This window comes from Hyla sarda, chromosome 9, assembly GCF_029499605.1.
Source record: "Hyla sarda isolate aHylSar1 chromosome 9, aHylSar1.hap1, whole genome shotgun sequence".
Lineage (NCBI taxonomy): Eukaryota > Metazoa > Chordata > Amphibia > Anura > Hylidae > Hyla > Hyla sarda.
The window spans coordinates 37,485,462-37,501,572 of record NC_079197.1 but is presented as its reverse complement, the minus strand read 5'-3'; the positions used below and the strand labels follow the sequence as shown (position 1 = coordinate 37,501,572).

At 41.9% G+C, this 16,111-nt stretch overlaps 1 protein-coding gene across 2 annotated transcripts in view; it reads left to right on the top strand.

Annotated features, from left to right (window-relative positions):
- The first annotated feature begins 1,627 nt into the window (after nt 1-1,627).
- TNFSF8 (TNF superfamily member 8) overlaps nt 1,628-16,111 on the top strand; it is a 28,899-nt gene continuing 14,415 nt past the window's right edge. Inside the window, exon 1 of one of the 2 annotated variants that reach the window (XM_056539624.1) lies at nt 1,628-1,741. In XM_056539624.1, the coding sequence (XP_056395599.1) occupies nt 1,714-1,741 (28 nt within the window). In that variant the 5' untranslated portion in view covers nt 1,628-1,713. Of the gene's footprint in view, nt 1,742-6,120; nt 6,182-16,111 lie in introns of those variants that run through there. The other variant, XM_056539625.1, reaches the window with a different exon arrangement.

Here is a 16,111-nt window from a genome sequence, read left to right as displayed (position 1 = left end):
TGGAGTAGTGATGAGCGGCATGGGCTATATTCAAATTCGCAATATTTCCCGAATATATGGATGAATATTCATCCTATGTTCGTGAAATTTGCATATTCGCTATGTTCATTCCCTTATTTTTCTATGTGAAAATTTGTAATGAAATTTGCATAGTGCGCATGCGTGATTATATCTTTCACCTAAAAAAAGGGAGGGATCAGTGTCCTCTGGAAGTGCCAATATTTGTGAATATTTGCATGTGTGAAATATTCGCGCTCCACACCAACTCACACAGTAAATAATATTAGAGCCTTCATTGGACCACAAGCTGGAAGCAGGGAGAGATGATCACTTTTTTATTTACACATTATATTGTGATGTGTGCTGTGAAGAAAAAGAAAAAAATATTACGAATATATATCGCCATATTCTAAATATTCGCAAAATCGCGAAGTGCCGATATTCCAGGTAAAAATTCGTATTTTGAATATTCACGCTCAGCACTATTATGGAACACTTAAGTCAGCAAGGGGCAGTAGTTTAAGTAGGATGCTCAGGTAGGGGTACGTGTCCAGGAGAGCAGGATACTTAGCTTGATTCACTGGGTAGGTGACTAAAGTTTGCAGTGTAGGTGGTCAGAGTTTACTTACATAGTACATTTTCATTTCACTCTTCTGGTGCCAGACAACACAATTTGAATATCCAGAAGGTCTCTCTCTTTTTCAGCATCAATTGCCTGTTGTCTAGATGTGGAATCTATTCAATGGGTGCAACCTTAAAGGAATAGTCCAGCGCGCACTTTTCTCATTTTATCCCGTCCGGGCTGCAAAATAAAAGAAAAAAAAACTTTCTCTTACCTGCCAACGAGCCCCCGGAGCTCCGGTACACTCCGGTACAGGTGTTCGGTCCCCGGGCTGTATTCTTCTTACTTCCTGTTAGTCCGGCACGTCACACGGAGCTTCAGCCTATCACCAGCTGAGGCGGGACATCGCTGCGGCCGGTGATAGGCTGAAGCTCCGTGTGACGTGCCGGACTAACAGGAAGTAAGAAGAATACAGCCCGGGGACCGAACACCTGTACCGGAGTGTACCGGAGCTCCGGGGGCTCGTTGGCAGGTAAGAGAAAGTGTGTTTTCTTTCATTTTGCAGCCAGGACGGGATAAAATGAGGAAAGTGCACGCCGGACTACTCCTTTAATATTACCAAACTCTCCTTTATGTATGGATCTTAAATACCTTGACAAACTATGTTTCTCATATTAAACCTCATCGTTAGGATGTAGATTAATAACCCTTACATTTGCCAATGTACTATTGTTTCCAACTGCAGCTAAGGAGATCAAAAGGTGAGGTATTCTACAAGATGTGCGGGACCACAATGGGGACTGAGCCGGCCCGAGTTATGCTAACTTATTTATGGGTGGCTTTGAGTCCTTATACATACATAGTTCCCCCACATGGACCTCCAAAATTCCATATTATAAAAGATTTATTGAAGATTTTTTTTCTCATATGGTGAGGTAGTTTTACTACCCTTGAATTTGTAGGCACTTTAGCAGAGATGTATCAAAACCTGTGCAGAGAAAAAGTTGACCAGTTGCCCATAGCAACCAATCAGATTGCTTCTTTAAGGCCTCTGAAAAATGAAAGAAGCAATCGGATTGGTAGCTATGGGCAACTGATCAACTTTTCCACTGCACAGGATGTGATAGATTTCCCCCTTTAAATTCTAAGAAATGTGGCTTCAAATAACGTTAAACATCAGTAAAGAGTCTATAGTTTTTCTCAACCTGGAACTTGATCATGAAAATAACTCAATTTCCTTTAGGCGGAGTGACTATGGATAGCTGTGGCGTACTGCATAAATGAAGTGTGAACCCAGCCTTAGCATGAACATAGCACATTACAGTTTCCCATAGATTTTAGCTTTAGAAAAGGAGGGCACCAGACAAACCCTATGGGATTGTGGTTTGCACGTGTGATGGCTTCTATGACATTGGATTTTTTTTTTATTATCATTCTCAACTTCAAATATTGAAATAAGAAAAAAATGATAAAAATAAATCATAGATCAATCACTGACATATCTAGTGATCCACTATAAAAATGTGATCATTCTGAAAATGTATATATTTTTTTAAAACATTCAAATGCTTTAACCATTACCGTATATACTCGAGTATAAGCTGACCCAAATATAAGCCGAGGCCCCTATTTCGCCCCAAAAACCCAGGAAAAATTTTTGACTCGACTATACGCCTAGGGTGGGAAATACATCATCCCCCCCTGTCATCATCCAGACCCCCATCATTATCCAGATCCCCTTCATCATCACCGCCTGTCAATCCCTTCACCCATCGGCTGTCCGGGCATGCTGGGAGTTGTAGTATGGAAACCTCTGGAGGTCCGCAGGTTGAAGACCACTGCGGCCTTCATCATCATCCAGACCCCCGTCATCATCCCCCCCTTCATCATCACCGCTTGTCAATCCCTTCATCAGTGGTCTTCAACCTATGGACCTCCAGTTGTTGCAAAACTACAACTCCCAGCATGCTGGGAGTTGTAGTTTTGAAACCTCTAGAGGTCTGCAGGTTGAAGACCACTGCGGTCTTCGTCATCATCCAGACCCCCATTTAGTTTTCTACTCACCTCCCCTCGGTGGGAAGGAAGGGCGAGCTGGTCCGGGCCATCTATGCTGCAGGGACCATCCGGTGGGGAGGGTTAGTCGTTCCGGGATGTCCATTTTCGCCGGGGGGCCCTATTCTCCGCTCCGGGCCTGCCCCGGACTAGTGACGTTGTCTTGACAATGACGCACAGGGACGCGCATGAAATACCCTGTGCGGCGTTGTCAAGACAAAGGCTGCAGTGGTCTTCAATTTGCGGACCACCAGAGGTTTCAAAACTACAACTCCCAGCATGCTGGGAGTTGTAGTTTTGCAACATCTGGAGGTCTACAGGTTGAAGACCACTGAGAAAGGATTGACAGGTGGAGAGTTCACTCGAGTATAAGCCAAGGGGGGCGTTTTCAGCACAAAAAATTGTGCTGAAAAACTCGGCTTATACTCGAGTATATACGGTATGTCATCCTGTCTCAGGGAATGTTCTAGAGTTGTTAAAATTATTTTCTTCATGAACCTAAACAGGACGTTCGTGATTGTAATAATCTGAGCATCCAAATAGAAATATCCTATTCAACAGACCTAAATATGCACTTTGCAGAAGTCACGCAACATGTTTACTTTAGCATGTTTTGACTTCACATTATGCCTTATGCAATTTTACATTCTACTTATGTACAATCAAGTGTCAAGAAAAAGAAGATGCCATTTTTATTTCTAATATAAAACATTCCCATAAATTTTATAGGAATATCTACTGATCCATGCCTGCAAACACGGGATTCTCCTTATAAGCAATGCCAGCCAGAGTATTCCAATAAACAAGGCAGATAAGCCCCAAATGAGTAGTAAAAGCCAGGGCTTCTTTTAAAATTCTGCCAACAACAAATCCTCCATAAGCAGTGCATGCTAAGATCACAAAAAAAAGTAAAAATAAAGATACTAAAATGATATTTTGCATTTTAATCATATACTCATTAAATTGGGTTCATATCATAGTGATACTTTTTACATACAATTCTAAATCTAGCCACAAGGGGAATTGAGTTCATGCTAAATGAATCTGCTCCAAAACTCTTACAGCACTTTCAGATGTGTGCAGCATCGCCATCTCGTGGTAGAAATATTCAATGCACGGGTTTACATTTTCTTGTCCACAAAAGTCTACTTTGATTTTAATCTAAAAATATAAAGACAATGAACAAAAATCTAAGTGCATGATAATAGTTTGTTACATGCCACCGTGGGTTGCGTCTACTTTCAGGTCTTTTTTATTAGATTTTTCATTTTTTTCATTTTTAGGCTACTTGTCCCTCCTTATTCCAAAGCCAAACCTCTTAATATTCAGCCATACCACTGAAAGGCCTCAATGTAATACTACATTTCTTAATTTAGTACAGTGATCCCTCAACATACGATGGTAATTCGTTCCAAATAAACCATCATTAGTTGAAACCATCGTATGTTGAGGGATCCGTGCAATGAAAAGTATAGGAAGTTATACTCACCTGTCCCCGCCGCTCCGGACCGTCACCGCTGCCCTGGATGTCGCCCTCCATCGCTGTCGCCGCAGCCCCGGGGTGTCCCCGCCACTTTGGACCATCTCTGCTGCTTGGGATCGTCGCTCTTCATCGCCGTCATCACGTCGCTGTGCACTCCACTCCTATTGGATGACCGAACGGCGTGTGTGGTGACTTGATGACGAAGAGCAACGGCGATGCAGGGGATCCTGATGAGAACAGTCCGGAACGCTGGGGACAGGTGAGTGATCGTCAGCGGACCACACGGGGCAACTTAAATGGCTATCCGGCAGCAGCTGAAGCAGTCTGTCCTCTTGTGGCAGTTTTTCTTCTTTTAAATATGCTCTCCTCCTTTACCGTGTTGATTCCCTTTATGTATTTAAAAGTCTCTATCATATCCCCTCTGTCTCTTCTTTCTTCCAAGCTATACATGTTAAGGTCCTTTAACCTTTCCTGGTAAGTTTTATCCTGCAATCCATGTACTAGTTTAGTAGATCTTCTTTGAACTCTCTCTAGAGTATCTATATCCTTCTGGAGATACGGCCTCCAGTACTGTGCACAATACTCCAAATGAGGTCTCACCAGTGTTCTGTACAGCGGCATGAGAACTTCTCTCTTTCTACTGCTTATACCTCTCCCTATACATCCAAGCATTCTGCTAGCATTTCCTGCTGCTCTATTACATTGTCTTCCTACCTTTAAGTCTTCTGAAATAATTACTCCTAAATCCCTTTCCTCAGATACTGAGGTCAGGGCTGTGTCAAATAATCTATATTCTGCCTGAGGGTTTTTACATCCCAGGTGCATTATCTTGCAGTTATCCACATTAAATATCAGTTGCCAGAGTTCTGACCATTTTTCTAGTTTTTCTAAATCCTTTTCCATTTGGCGTTTCCCTCCAGGAACATCAACCCTGTTACATATCTTTGTGTCATCAGCAAAAAGACACACCTTACCATCGAGACCTTCTGTAATATCACTAATGAAGATATTAAACAATATTGGTCCCAGTACAGATCCCTGAGGTATCCCACTGGTGACAAGACCTTGCTCTGAATATTCTCCATTGACTACAACCCTCTGTTGTCTGTTACTCAGCCACTGCCTAATCCACTCAACAATATTGGAGTCCAAGCTCAATGACTGAAGTTTTTTGATAAGTCTTCTATGTGGGACAATGTCAAAAACCTTATTAAAATCTAGATATATCTGAATTTGTATTTTTTATTGATACTTTTAGTGAGACATCCAACATATTGTACATATGCCTGCAATGTTAATTGTGGCAACTAGGGGGAGATTTATCAAAACATGTCCAGAGGAAAAGTTGCCCAGTTGTCCATAGCAACCAATCAGATTATTTCTTTCATTTTGCAGAGGCCTTGTTAAAAATGAAAGTAGCAGTCTGATTGGTTGCTATGGTCAACTGGGCAACTTTTCCTCTGGACAGGTTTTGATAAATCTCCCCTCAGATGTTGCAGCACAAGGACTATATTAAGAGCGTCAAGCAGAAAGTTAGGCAGTCTGGCGCAAAGCACATAGAACTAGGGGCAATAAGGTGGTTCAGGAAGTGGCGTTACATGTTCTTGCCATAGCAGAAACAAGTGATGTCTGACAGTGGGGTTCATGAGTATGGTGCTTTGCACTGACTTGTCAATGGATATTGTGGGGCAATAAAAAGGCAAAACTGCATCTATAGGTGGGGATAGAAAGGGTATGTGTGAGATGAACACGTGAGAGACACAGAAACCTGCTGTTGGAATTAGCAAAGGTCTAGACCTAGACAGCTACTGAGAAGCATACTAACAGTATGATGGGGAGGAATACAGAGTGGATAAAGCCAAAGTAGTAGAAACCAAGTTACCAGTGTGAGGATGGTGAGAGAAAGTGAGAAACGGGTTCAGGAGACAGAAAACCCCAAAGGGAGTATGAGGGAATGTTGTAAGAGAGCCAGGGCTGTGTATTGTTCCCAAAGCATTGTAAAAGCCCCAATAAGTTCATCATCATCATCCTAGGACTGGTTGCCACACGACCTGTGTGTTTTTACTAGCCAATGCATTCCCTAGGTTATTGTTTTACTGAAACAATCTATATTTTCTAATCTGTTTTTATTTTATTATTGTAATTTTTTTATTTCATTTTTTGTACATTATTATGGTGTCTGCCATATTGTCTAAACTGTTTTAATTCCTAAAAGGGGGACTCCCGTGGAAAACTTTTTTATGTTATTTTTTTAAATCAACTGGTGCCAGAAAGTTAAACAGATTTGTAAATTACTTCTATCAAAAAATCTCAATCCTTCCAGTACTTTTTAGGGGCTTTATACTACAGAGGAAATGCTTTACTTTTTAGATTTCTCTGTTGTAATGACCACAGTGCTCTTCTGACCTCTGCTGTCCATTTAAGGAACTTTCCAGAGCAGCATATGTTTGCTATGGGGATTTTCTCCTGCTCTGGACAGTTCCTAAAATGGACAGCAGAGGTCAGCAGAGAGCAGAGAAATCTAAAAAGTAAACTATTTCCTCTATGGTATACAGCCCCTAAAAAGTACTGGAAGGATTAAGATTTTTTAATAGAAGCAATTTACAAATCTGTTTAACTTTCTGGCACCAGTTAATTTAAAAAAAAAAAAGTTTTCCACGGGAGTACCCCTTTAAGGATGCAGGGTTTTTCCATTTTTGCACTTTCGTTTTTTTCCTCTTCATAATAAATATCATAACTTCATGATAAAAATCATAACCCATTCAAGTGTGCACCTAAACATCCATATGATGGCTTATTTTTTGCACCACCAATTCTACTTTATAATGACATCAGTCATTTTACCCAAAAATCTATGGCAAAACCCCCCAAAAAATCATTGTGAGACAAAATTGAAGATTTTACGCAGTACATTTTTTGGTAAAAATGACACTTTCTTTTTATTCTATAGGTCCATATGATTAACATGATACCCTACTTATATAGGTTTGATTTTGTCGCACTTCTGAAATAAATAATAACAACATGCACGGAAATTAAGATGTTTAAATTGTCCTCTTCTGACCCCTATAAAAAAAATTTTTTTGCGTATGGGGCGGTATGAGGGCTAATTTTTTTGTGCTCTGATCTGAAGTTTTTATTGGTACCATTTTTGCATTGATCAGACTTTTTGTTCGCTTTTTATAAATCTTTTCATGATATAAAAAGTGACCAAATATACGTTATTTTGGACTTTGAAATTTTTTTGCGCGTACGCCATTGACCGTGCAGTTTAGTTAACAATATAATTTTTATAGTTTGGACATTTACATACTTGGCGATAACATATATGTTTATTTTTATTATGGTTACGTATTTTTTATATGGCATTTGGTAGAAGGGGGGTGATTTAAACTTTTAATAAGGAAAGGGTTAATGGATGTTTTTTTTAACTTTTTATTCAACTTTTTTTTTTTTTTTTTACACTTTTAGTCCCCTTAGTATGAATCATTAGATTCCTCATACAGATCAATGTGGTTTCATAGAACCACATTGATCTGTGTACTCTGCGCTCGATTGATAAAGCCTGGCCTTGCCAGGCTTTATCATTCTAAGCGCAGGAGCCGGCAGTGAAGGAGAGGTAAGCTCTCAGGCTACCTCAAATGTGGATCCCCCCCCCCCCCCCACCACCACCCCACCGGACCACCAGGGATGGTTTAAAAGTCCCTTTAGACAACGCTGTCAACTTTGACATCGGCGATCTAAAGGGTTAATAGCTGGCAGCGGCAATCGCCACATGACGGCTATTAACGCTGGCTCCCAGCTACAGGAATCAGCTAGGGGCTGGCCGGTATGACTCGGGCTCGAGTTGGGAGCCTGCGTCATACACCGCTTGCCGTCTCAGGACGAGCCGGCTCATCCTTAGTCGGCAACCAGTTAATCATCATTAATTCATAGACTTTACAACAGGCAATAATAGACAGGGCACAGGAACTGTCCAACTCAAATGTATTGGAAATACTGCTAGGGATTCTCTGTGACCTTGAAAGGTGTTTGTACAAGTAGGGGAAGGCTGATCTGTGAGCTACAGCTATTTTGTGTTAAGTAAATACTGGTGTCCCATTTCGTTGTACTTCTGTTTTTGATGATAAGGAGGAGCATGCTTAAAAGTGATCTGTACAGATTAGGAAGTCTCATTGTTGTTTAAGGCCTAGTGGTCAGAATGGGAATAAATGAAATATGATTTTGCATACAAATTAGATTAAAAAAAATGGCATTATTTGATGACATGATATCTTTAAAGGGGTATTCCAGGAATAAAAAAACACAGACCTTTATTCTTTCAAAGACCTCTCCCTGTTTGTCTCCAGTTTGGGTGTTGTTCTGCAGCTCAGTTCCATTTAAGTGAATGGATACCACACGCAAAGTGGAGACAAGGAGGGCGCTGTATTTTGTTTCCTGGAATACCCCTTTAAGTTAAATAGTACTCGGTGCAGGCTCCTGGCTTGTCAATCATCCTGCTGTGTAAGCCAGGAGTGTGTCACAGAGCCTCACTGCACAGAGCCCTGTTTGTCCTCTGTGTTCAGAGCCCTGCTTGTCCTCAGGGCACAAAACCCTGCTTGTCCTCTGTGTACAGAGCCCTTCTTGTCCTCAGTGTACAGAGCCCTTCTTGTCCTCTGTGTACTGAGCCCTGATTGTCCTCAGAGCACAGATCCCTGCTTGTCCTCAGTATACATAGCCCTGATTGTCCTCAGTGTACAGAGCCCTGCTTGTCCTCAGTGTACAGAGCCCTGATTGTCCTCAGTGTACAGAGCCCTGCTTGTCCTCTGTGTGCATAGCCCTGTGTGTCCTCAGTGCACAGAGCCCTGCTTGTCTTCAGTGTACAGAACCCTGCTTGTCCTCAGTGTACAGAACCCTGCTTGTCCTCTGTGTACAGAGCCCTGATTTTCCTCTGTGTACAGAGCCCTGATTGTCCTTGTCCTGTCCCTGTCTTAAATCCCCTCAGTTAGAGTGCCTCCATTCCACAGGGCTCTCCTGCAGGGCTTGCCCCTTGTTTGCCTTGTATAAATGTGTTCCTGTATATTGCTCAGTCTGTATATAGAGGTAGTACAAATGTATAGGACCTTCCTGGGTCATGTGATGTACCCAGAGTTCTCTGAGTCAGGACCTACAGGCTTTGCAACCAATGGTTATATAAGGGGCTGTAGTCTCTTTTTTTTTTTTGTTCCTGACACTCAAGCAACACAATCAGCATATCTCAATTTATCTTACCTAGGCCAAAGCCTAAAGAACCAACAGCCACTAAAACTGTGAATTATAATGCTCTATCTACCAATTCCTTGTGACTACTATTTAACTCAAATCCTATAATTAGTAGCACAGTGGCCTGCTTAAAGCTCAAGACTATTAGTCCCTGCCAAGCCTGTGAGGAACCTGTTTCCCCAGTTACATCAAGAGAAACTATTTAATTGTAAAAACTGTTTGCACAAGAAGTTCAGTAAAAGTTCCAGTTTTCTCATAAATCCTGCTGTGGACATTCCGTTTATTATCCTGCCATTTTTGGGCCGGTTGTTGGCAGGGCCTTCTATACCAAACAACCGCACCCTGGCGTCACAACAAATCAAGGGTTAATACCCTCAGACCCTGTAACATCATTGCAACTGTTTCTCCTCATTGCCCTGTTTGTCCTCAGTGCACAGAGGAATGCCTGTCCATAGTGCACAAAACCCTTCTTGTCCTCAGCATACAGAGTCCTGATTGTCCTCAGTGTACAGAACCCTGCTTGTTCTCAGCATACAGAGCCCTGCTTGTCCTCAGTGTACAGAGACCTGTTTTTCCTCAGTGTACAGAGTCCTGCTTGTCCTCTGTGTACAGAGCCCTACTTATCCTTTGTACACAGAGCACTGCTTGTCCTCAGTGTACAGATCCCTGATTTTCCTCAGTACACAGAGCCCTGCTTGTCCTCAGTGTACAGTGTCCTGCTTGTCCTTTGTGCACAGAGCCCTGATTGTCCTCAGTGTACAGATCCCTGCTTTTCCTCAGTACACAGAGCCCTGCTTTTACTCAGTGTACTGAGCCCTGCTTGTCCTCAGTGTACAGAGCCCTGCTTGTCCTCAGTGTACAGAGCCCTGTTTTCCTCAGTGTACAGAGCCCTGTTTGTTCTCAGTGTATAGAGCCCTGCTTGTCCTTAGTGTACAGAGCCCTACTTGTCCTCAGTGTACAGAGCCCTGCTTGTTCTCAGTGTATAGAGCCCTGCTTGTCCTTAGTGTACAGAGCCCTGCTTGTCCTCAGTGTACAGAGCCCTGATTTTCCTCAGTGTACATAGCCCTGCTTTTCCTCATTGCACAGAGCCCTTATTGTCCCACCTACACTCTCTGCATTTTATTTTTGCACAAAGACACACAGGCAATAACTGCAGAGCCAAGACAGCATTTTTTCACCCAAAAAGTTTTTGTAGCCAATGTATATATCAAATAAACATGTAATGTTATTATCTAAATTATATAAAAATTGTTTACAAATAAGAGGTACACTTTAGGCTATGTAGACATGACAAATATTTCATGCACGTTTTAGCTTGAGATTCATGTCAAAGTTCTTGTGAATTTTGCTTTCAAACTATGTCCCATTATTTTCAAAAGAATTATTTTTAATTACAATTTCTTTTAAAATGTTATATGGTTTATTTAAAATAAGGAGAAATAAGTGATGTGGAATCCATGTTGCAAAGCTTGATGGTGTAGTCAATGTGAAGTGTCTAAAATAACTACCTGTTTCTTCATCCTCCTATAGAAGAAGAGGTCCTTGATAGGAAGGTTGAAAATAATAGTTTTTAGTTACACCTTGGATTTGATAAAAGCAGAAAACCAAGCCAAGCTCGCCATTAGGGTGGAACCACATGACCAGGTTGCATTGCAGTGTCATTGTAGTTTTCCGTAGTAAGAATTCTTAACCATTTAGAGAATGTTTGCTGCATTGGAAGTCCTGTCAAAAAATGTGAGACAAAAAAGTGCAGTATATTGTACAACTGTATTCAATGATGGGAGGGCTACTCACATTTCTCCCCACCCTATCAGTTGTATTTTTACTTCATACGCACATATACTCAGCCACTTGTCAGTAAGACGGAAAGAGTTGAGGGGAGTCCTCTCCCCATGAATACAGGAGACTCATAACTTAGAGTCTACTGTTTTTTTTTCATTGTTCCAGATAGAGAAAGTAGTGAGGGAGACCACCAGTTCACTTATAACTACCCTGAATGACTTACAAACACCCAATATGCTAGATCATTTTCATAGAACTATTACAGGTGTTACATTATATGGTAGAAGTATTAATAAACATGAAAATTGCTCCCCTAGTGGTGTCTTAATCACACAAGAAGACATATAGCCGGGAATTGCACTTAAAAAGTTCCTTTTATCTCAATTTTTCATTCGATACAAAAATTGCAGTGAGAATTAGAACATGTTCACCCAGTGCATAGAAACTGTCCAGAGATCTATCATACGGTGTCTTCAGAACTTTCCATCCGGAGCTTGCTGTCTGTAGAACGGTATGTTCCTGGCCGCATGACCGCTGATTCTGAGGGGGTGAAGACAGGCTCGCTGTCTTGACCCCCTCAGCGAGCCTGTCTTCACCCCCTCAGAATCAGCGGTTTCTATGCACTGGGTGAATATGTTCTAATTCTCACTACAATTTTTGTATCGAATGAAAAATTTAGATAAAAGGAACTTTTTAAGTGCAATTCCCGGCTATATGTCTTCTTGTGTGATTAATACGGTTGAATATGCTCAGGTGATGGAGCCCTGAGACAGACATTGGGAAGCCACCCTATATGTGCACACCTAGGTCCAAACTTGTGTTTGAATCCCCTAGTGGCGTCTGTCAGCAGCATTTGTAGAAAAAAAAATGCACTGGTATACCCCAAGTTGATCTGGGTTTTGTTCAGAAGTACTTTACAAGGTTAAGGTGTTGAAGTTGAAATTCAGGCAACAAACAAACAAACATGGCCACATTACTGAAGGTAGAGGACACTTATACAGTATAAGTACAAATACAATAATCCTTCCAAAATTGTAGGGAGATCATTATAGACTAACTCAAGACCTGGACTTTTTTCCCCTGTTCTTGACCAGCCATATTTTCAGCTTTTTAGTGGAAGATATTTTCAAAGCCAAAGATATAGCTACTGCCAAGCTGATAGGTGGCACAGGACTCTTCTCGTGAGGCAAGCATCACTAGATACATACATTTTGCCTAGATGGTACCATGTTTTTGTTTTGTTGGGTTAAGATATTTTTGCATATTTTTGTTTTGTCTTTTTTACATTATTATTTATTTATGTTTCTTTTATTTCCTAGAAAAAATGTAAACAAACCATGTCTGTTTTTAACTTTTTTAAAGCACAAAGTACTGCATAAACAATTTATTAATATGTTTTCTCTGTCCTCAACGGTCACGTTTTTGTTGTATGCTGCAGTATATGTATACGCATGACATTGTTTATGTAATGTACATTTGTAGAGATAGAGATTTAACCAAATAATCGGCTGGTCCTGCCTCCAGAGGTAGTGTGGGCTTTGCACTAGTATCTGAGAGGTGATTATCCAAAAGGTTGGGCCAGACTCTTCAGAAGGACTCTTGTTGTGCAAGGGAGCACTTACATGGCTCTGTGACAGTCTATTTCTCTGAGCTGGTCTTACTTAAGATCAATGGGTAAAAAGAAAAAAAATTGGATAGCGAACAAGATCTACTTTAAAGTGCATACAGTGTCATTGAGCATACTTCTTCCCACTTACTTCACTGAGAGGGGTCTGTGCGTCCTAAACCCCCCCCTCAATCCTGTAAGCCTTCAAAAAAACATTCTGGACTCCTTTTCTCACCACGCTAAAGGGGGCGAGCACACCTCACTTTTCCTTCTAACTTCGGAAGCAGCCGATATCCACACACTTCTTTTTCATATACAAGGTAAGCAATTTATTAATCATAAAACATCCGATAAAGGTACTAGTACATAGAGATCCGACGCGTTGCGGGGATTATTGCCCTTCCACGGTATCCTTGAGGAAGGGGAATAATCCCCGCAACACGTCGGGTCTCTATGTACTGGTACCTTTATCAGATGTTTTATGATTAATAAATTGTTTATCTTGTTTATGAAAAAGAAGTGTGTGGGTTCCGGCTGCTTCCAAAGTTAGAAGGAAAAGGGAGGCGTGCTCGCCCAGTTTAGCGTGGTGAGAAAAGGAGTCCAGAGTGGTTTTTTGAAGGCTTACAGGATTGAGGGGGGTTTAGGACGCACAGACCCCTCTCAGTGAAGTAAGTGTGAAGAAGTATGCTCGATGACACTGTATGCAATTTAAAGTAGATCTTGTCCGCTCTCCAATTTTTTGTTTTTGTTTTTTCTATTTTCCAAACCGGGTGGTCTGGAGCCAACCGAAATAGATTGTAGCGGATAAGGATCCATGTGGGATACTTAATATAGGCGTTTCAAGTGTGTGATTGGTTTGTAAAAAAAACACTCACTAAGTGTAAGTTTGTTTCTTTATTTTTACAGTCAGAGGTGCGTATGGTGAGAATTTCTTGGGACCGCTCCCAATGGATTTTTTCTGTATTTTCATACTATAAACTATTAAGATCAATGGGGGAGATTTATCAAAACCTGTCGAGAGGAAAAGTTGCCCAGTTGCCCATAGCAACCAATCAGATCTCTTCTTTCATTTTTATCAAGGCCTCTGCAAAATGAAAGAAGCAATCTGATTGGTTGCTAAGGGCAACTAGGCAAACTTTCCTTTGCACAGGTTTTGATAAATCTCCCCCAATGTCTCTGAGGAGAAAGCTTGAGTCTGGATCGGATATATCTCTCTAGCTCTATAAAGATACTTGTAACTCAGGTTGGCACTCCTGTGGATTTTCATCATGCCAAGATCTTTGCAACGGTAACACAGGTATTGATGGTGCTGTTCTGTGCCTTCCTGCTGTGGAGAAAGCATCACATCCGGCTTAGGCTGGGTTCACACCACGTTTTGTTAAATACGGCTCCCGTATATGGCTGGGAGGAGAGGGAGGGGCAGGGCTTAATCGCGGCGCCCGCACTCAGCCGTATTTGGGAACCGTATTTAATGTATGTCTATGAGCCGACCGGAGTGAACCGCAGCCTCCGGTCGGCTTCGTTTTCGGCCGTATGCGGTTTCCAGTGGTCGACCACGTTTTTGCCTGCGGTCGGGAAACCGCATACGGCCGAAAAAGCAGCCGACCGGAGGCTGCGGTTCACTCCAGTAGGCTCATAGACATACATTAAATACGGTTCCCGAATACGGCTGAGTGCGGGCGCCGCGATTAAGCCCCGACCCCCCTCCTCACAGCCGTATACAGGAGCCGTATTTAACAAAACGTGGTGTGAACCCAGCCTTAGGCCTCTTTCACACTGCCGTTTTCACCCTGAAAATCCTCCCGTTATTCTCTTCGGTTATAAACGCCTGAAAACGGCCGTCAAAGAATCCCATTCATGTCAATGGCATCTTTTCAGCATCCGTTGTCACCAGTTATAGCCCGTTATTTTGAAGGGGCAAAAAACGGGACATGCACAAAATTTTCTCATGACAAAACGTAACATTCAAGTAACGGTCGTTAAAATTTTAACATTAAAGTCTATGGATGACGGATGACAACAAATGACCATCCGTCAGTACCTGTTGTTTGTATATTTCGTTATGATCTGATATTGCTACAGTAAAGCCTTTCAACCAGGAAGTCAAAAATGTATTAAAATTAGCGGACAATAGGGATCATAAGGGATAAAATAACAGATCATAACGGATGGCCATTGTCCGTTATTTTAAGGGAATGTCCGATAAAATAACAGACATTGGCCATCCGTTATGATCCCTTGTGATCAGTTATTTGATCTGTTAATTCATGATCTGTTATTGATGAATAATGGGTCACGAACAGGCAGGATCATGACGGCAGTCTGAAAGCAGCCTTAGCTGTAGAGACTCTCCTGGTGAGCACACCATCCCCTTGACCTCTCTACTTTCACTCCAACATTTATCTTCCATTTCTTGGCATGTTACCCAGGGCACCTTCTCTACCTTTGACTTTTCAATAGGCCCTCATCTATAACTCTTTTAAAGTGACCTGTCTTCATGCCTGCAACTTGCTTTACACCAATCTCAGAGGGGTGAAACTTTTTCCGGTGGGTTTGGTATGTCTGAGCAATGGTCTGTGGTAAACTGGTCTGTTGTGACGGTGTGTGTAGGCCACAGTAGTAGCAACTTGAAGAGAGTGAAAGACTCATGGTGGTGTTGAAAGTGAGTGGGAACAGGTGTCAAAGCAAGATCAAGAGCACAGAGAAAGGGTGTGAGTGGCTGTCCTGAGCGAGCTACCTCCTGTGTTAGTGAGCAGCCTGCCAAAGCTTGTGGATGCCCTGAGTGTGAGGGAGAGATGAGCAGCAGAATCAAGCTGAGTATAGTATCATTGAGTGCAAGGTCATAGAGGCAGTGTGCGTGTGTAAGAGTTGTCACTGTCACAATAGTTGTGGGTCAAGTGATATGTATCTGGAGAAGAAGCTGAGTAAACCCTTCAGTTCTAATACCATCGGTATCAAACCTCTCACATGACCCTTGTATATTACTTCGCCTCCACCCTGCATGGTACCCACTCCTAGCTGACGTTAAGTGTGTGCATTGTACCATCTACCCCGATGCACTTGACAGCCAGTTCCTCAATAAGTGATAAACTATCTCTAACAGCTGGCCCCTCCCTCCTGTAGCTAAACGATTACGCTTGTAGCTTCACAATCCACAAAGACATTCCGAAACGCTCCTACGACCTGCTGGCCGTTTTGAAGAGGGAGTAAACACCAAGGGCTTCTTTGTATTAGCGCAATTTTTCTCTTTTCTTCATTTACCTCCCTAATGTCCTTTATTCTATTATTCTCCTACCCACATAAAAAGACGGTTTTCGAAAAAGGCTGGTGGCAGGTGGGGGCCCTCTTGAAGATTTTAAGTCAATAAAACTGCAAATCAGAATTA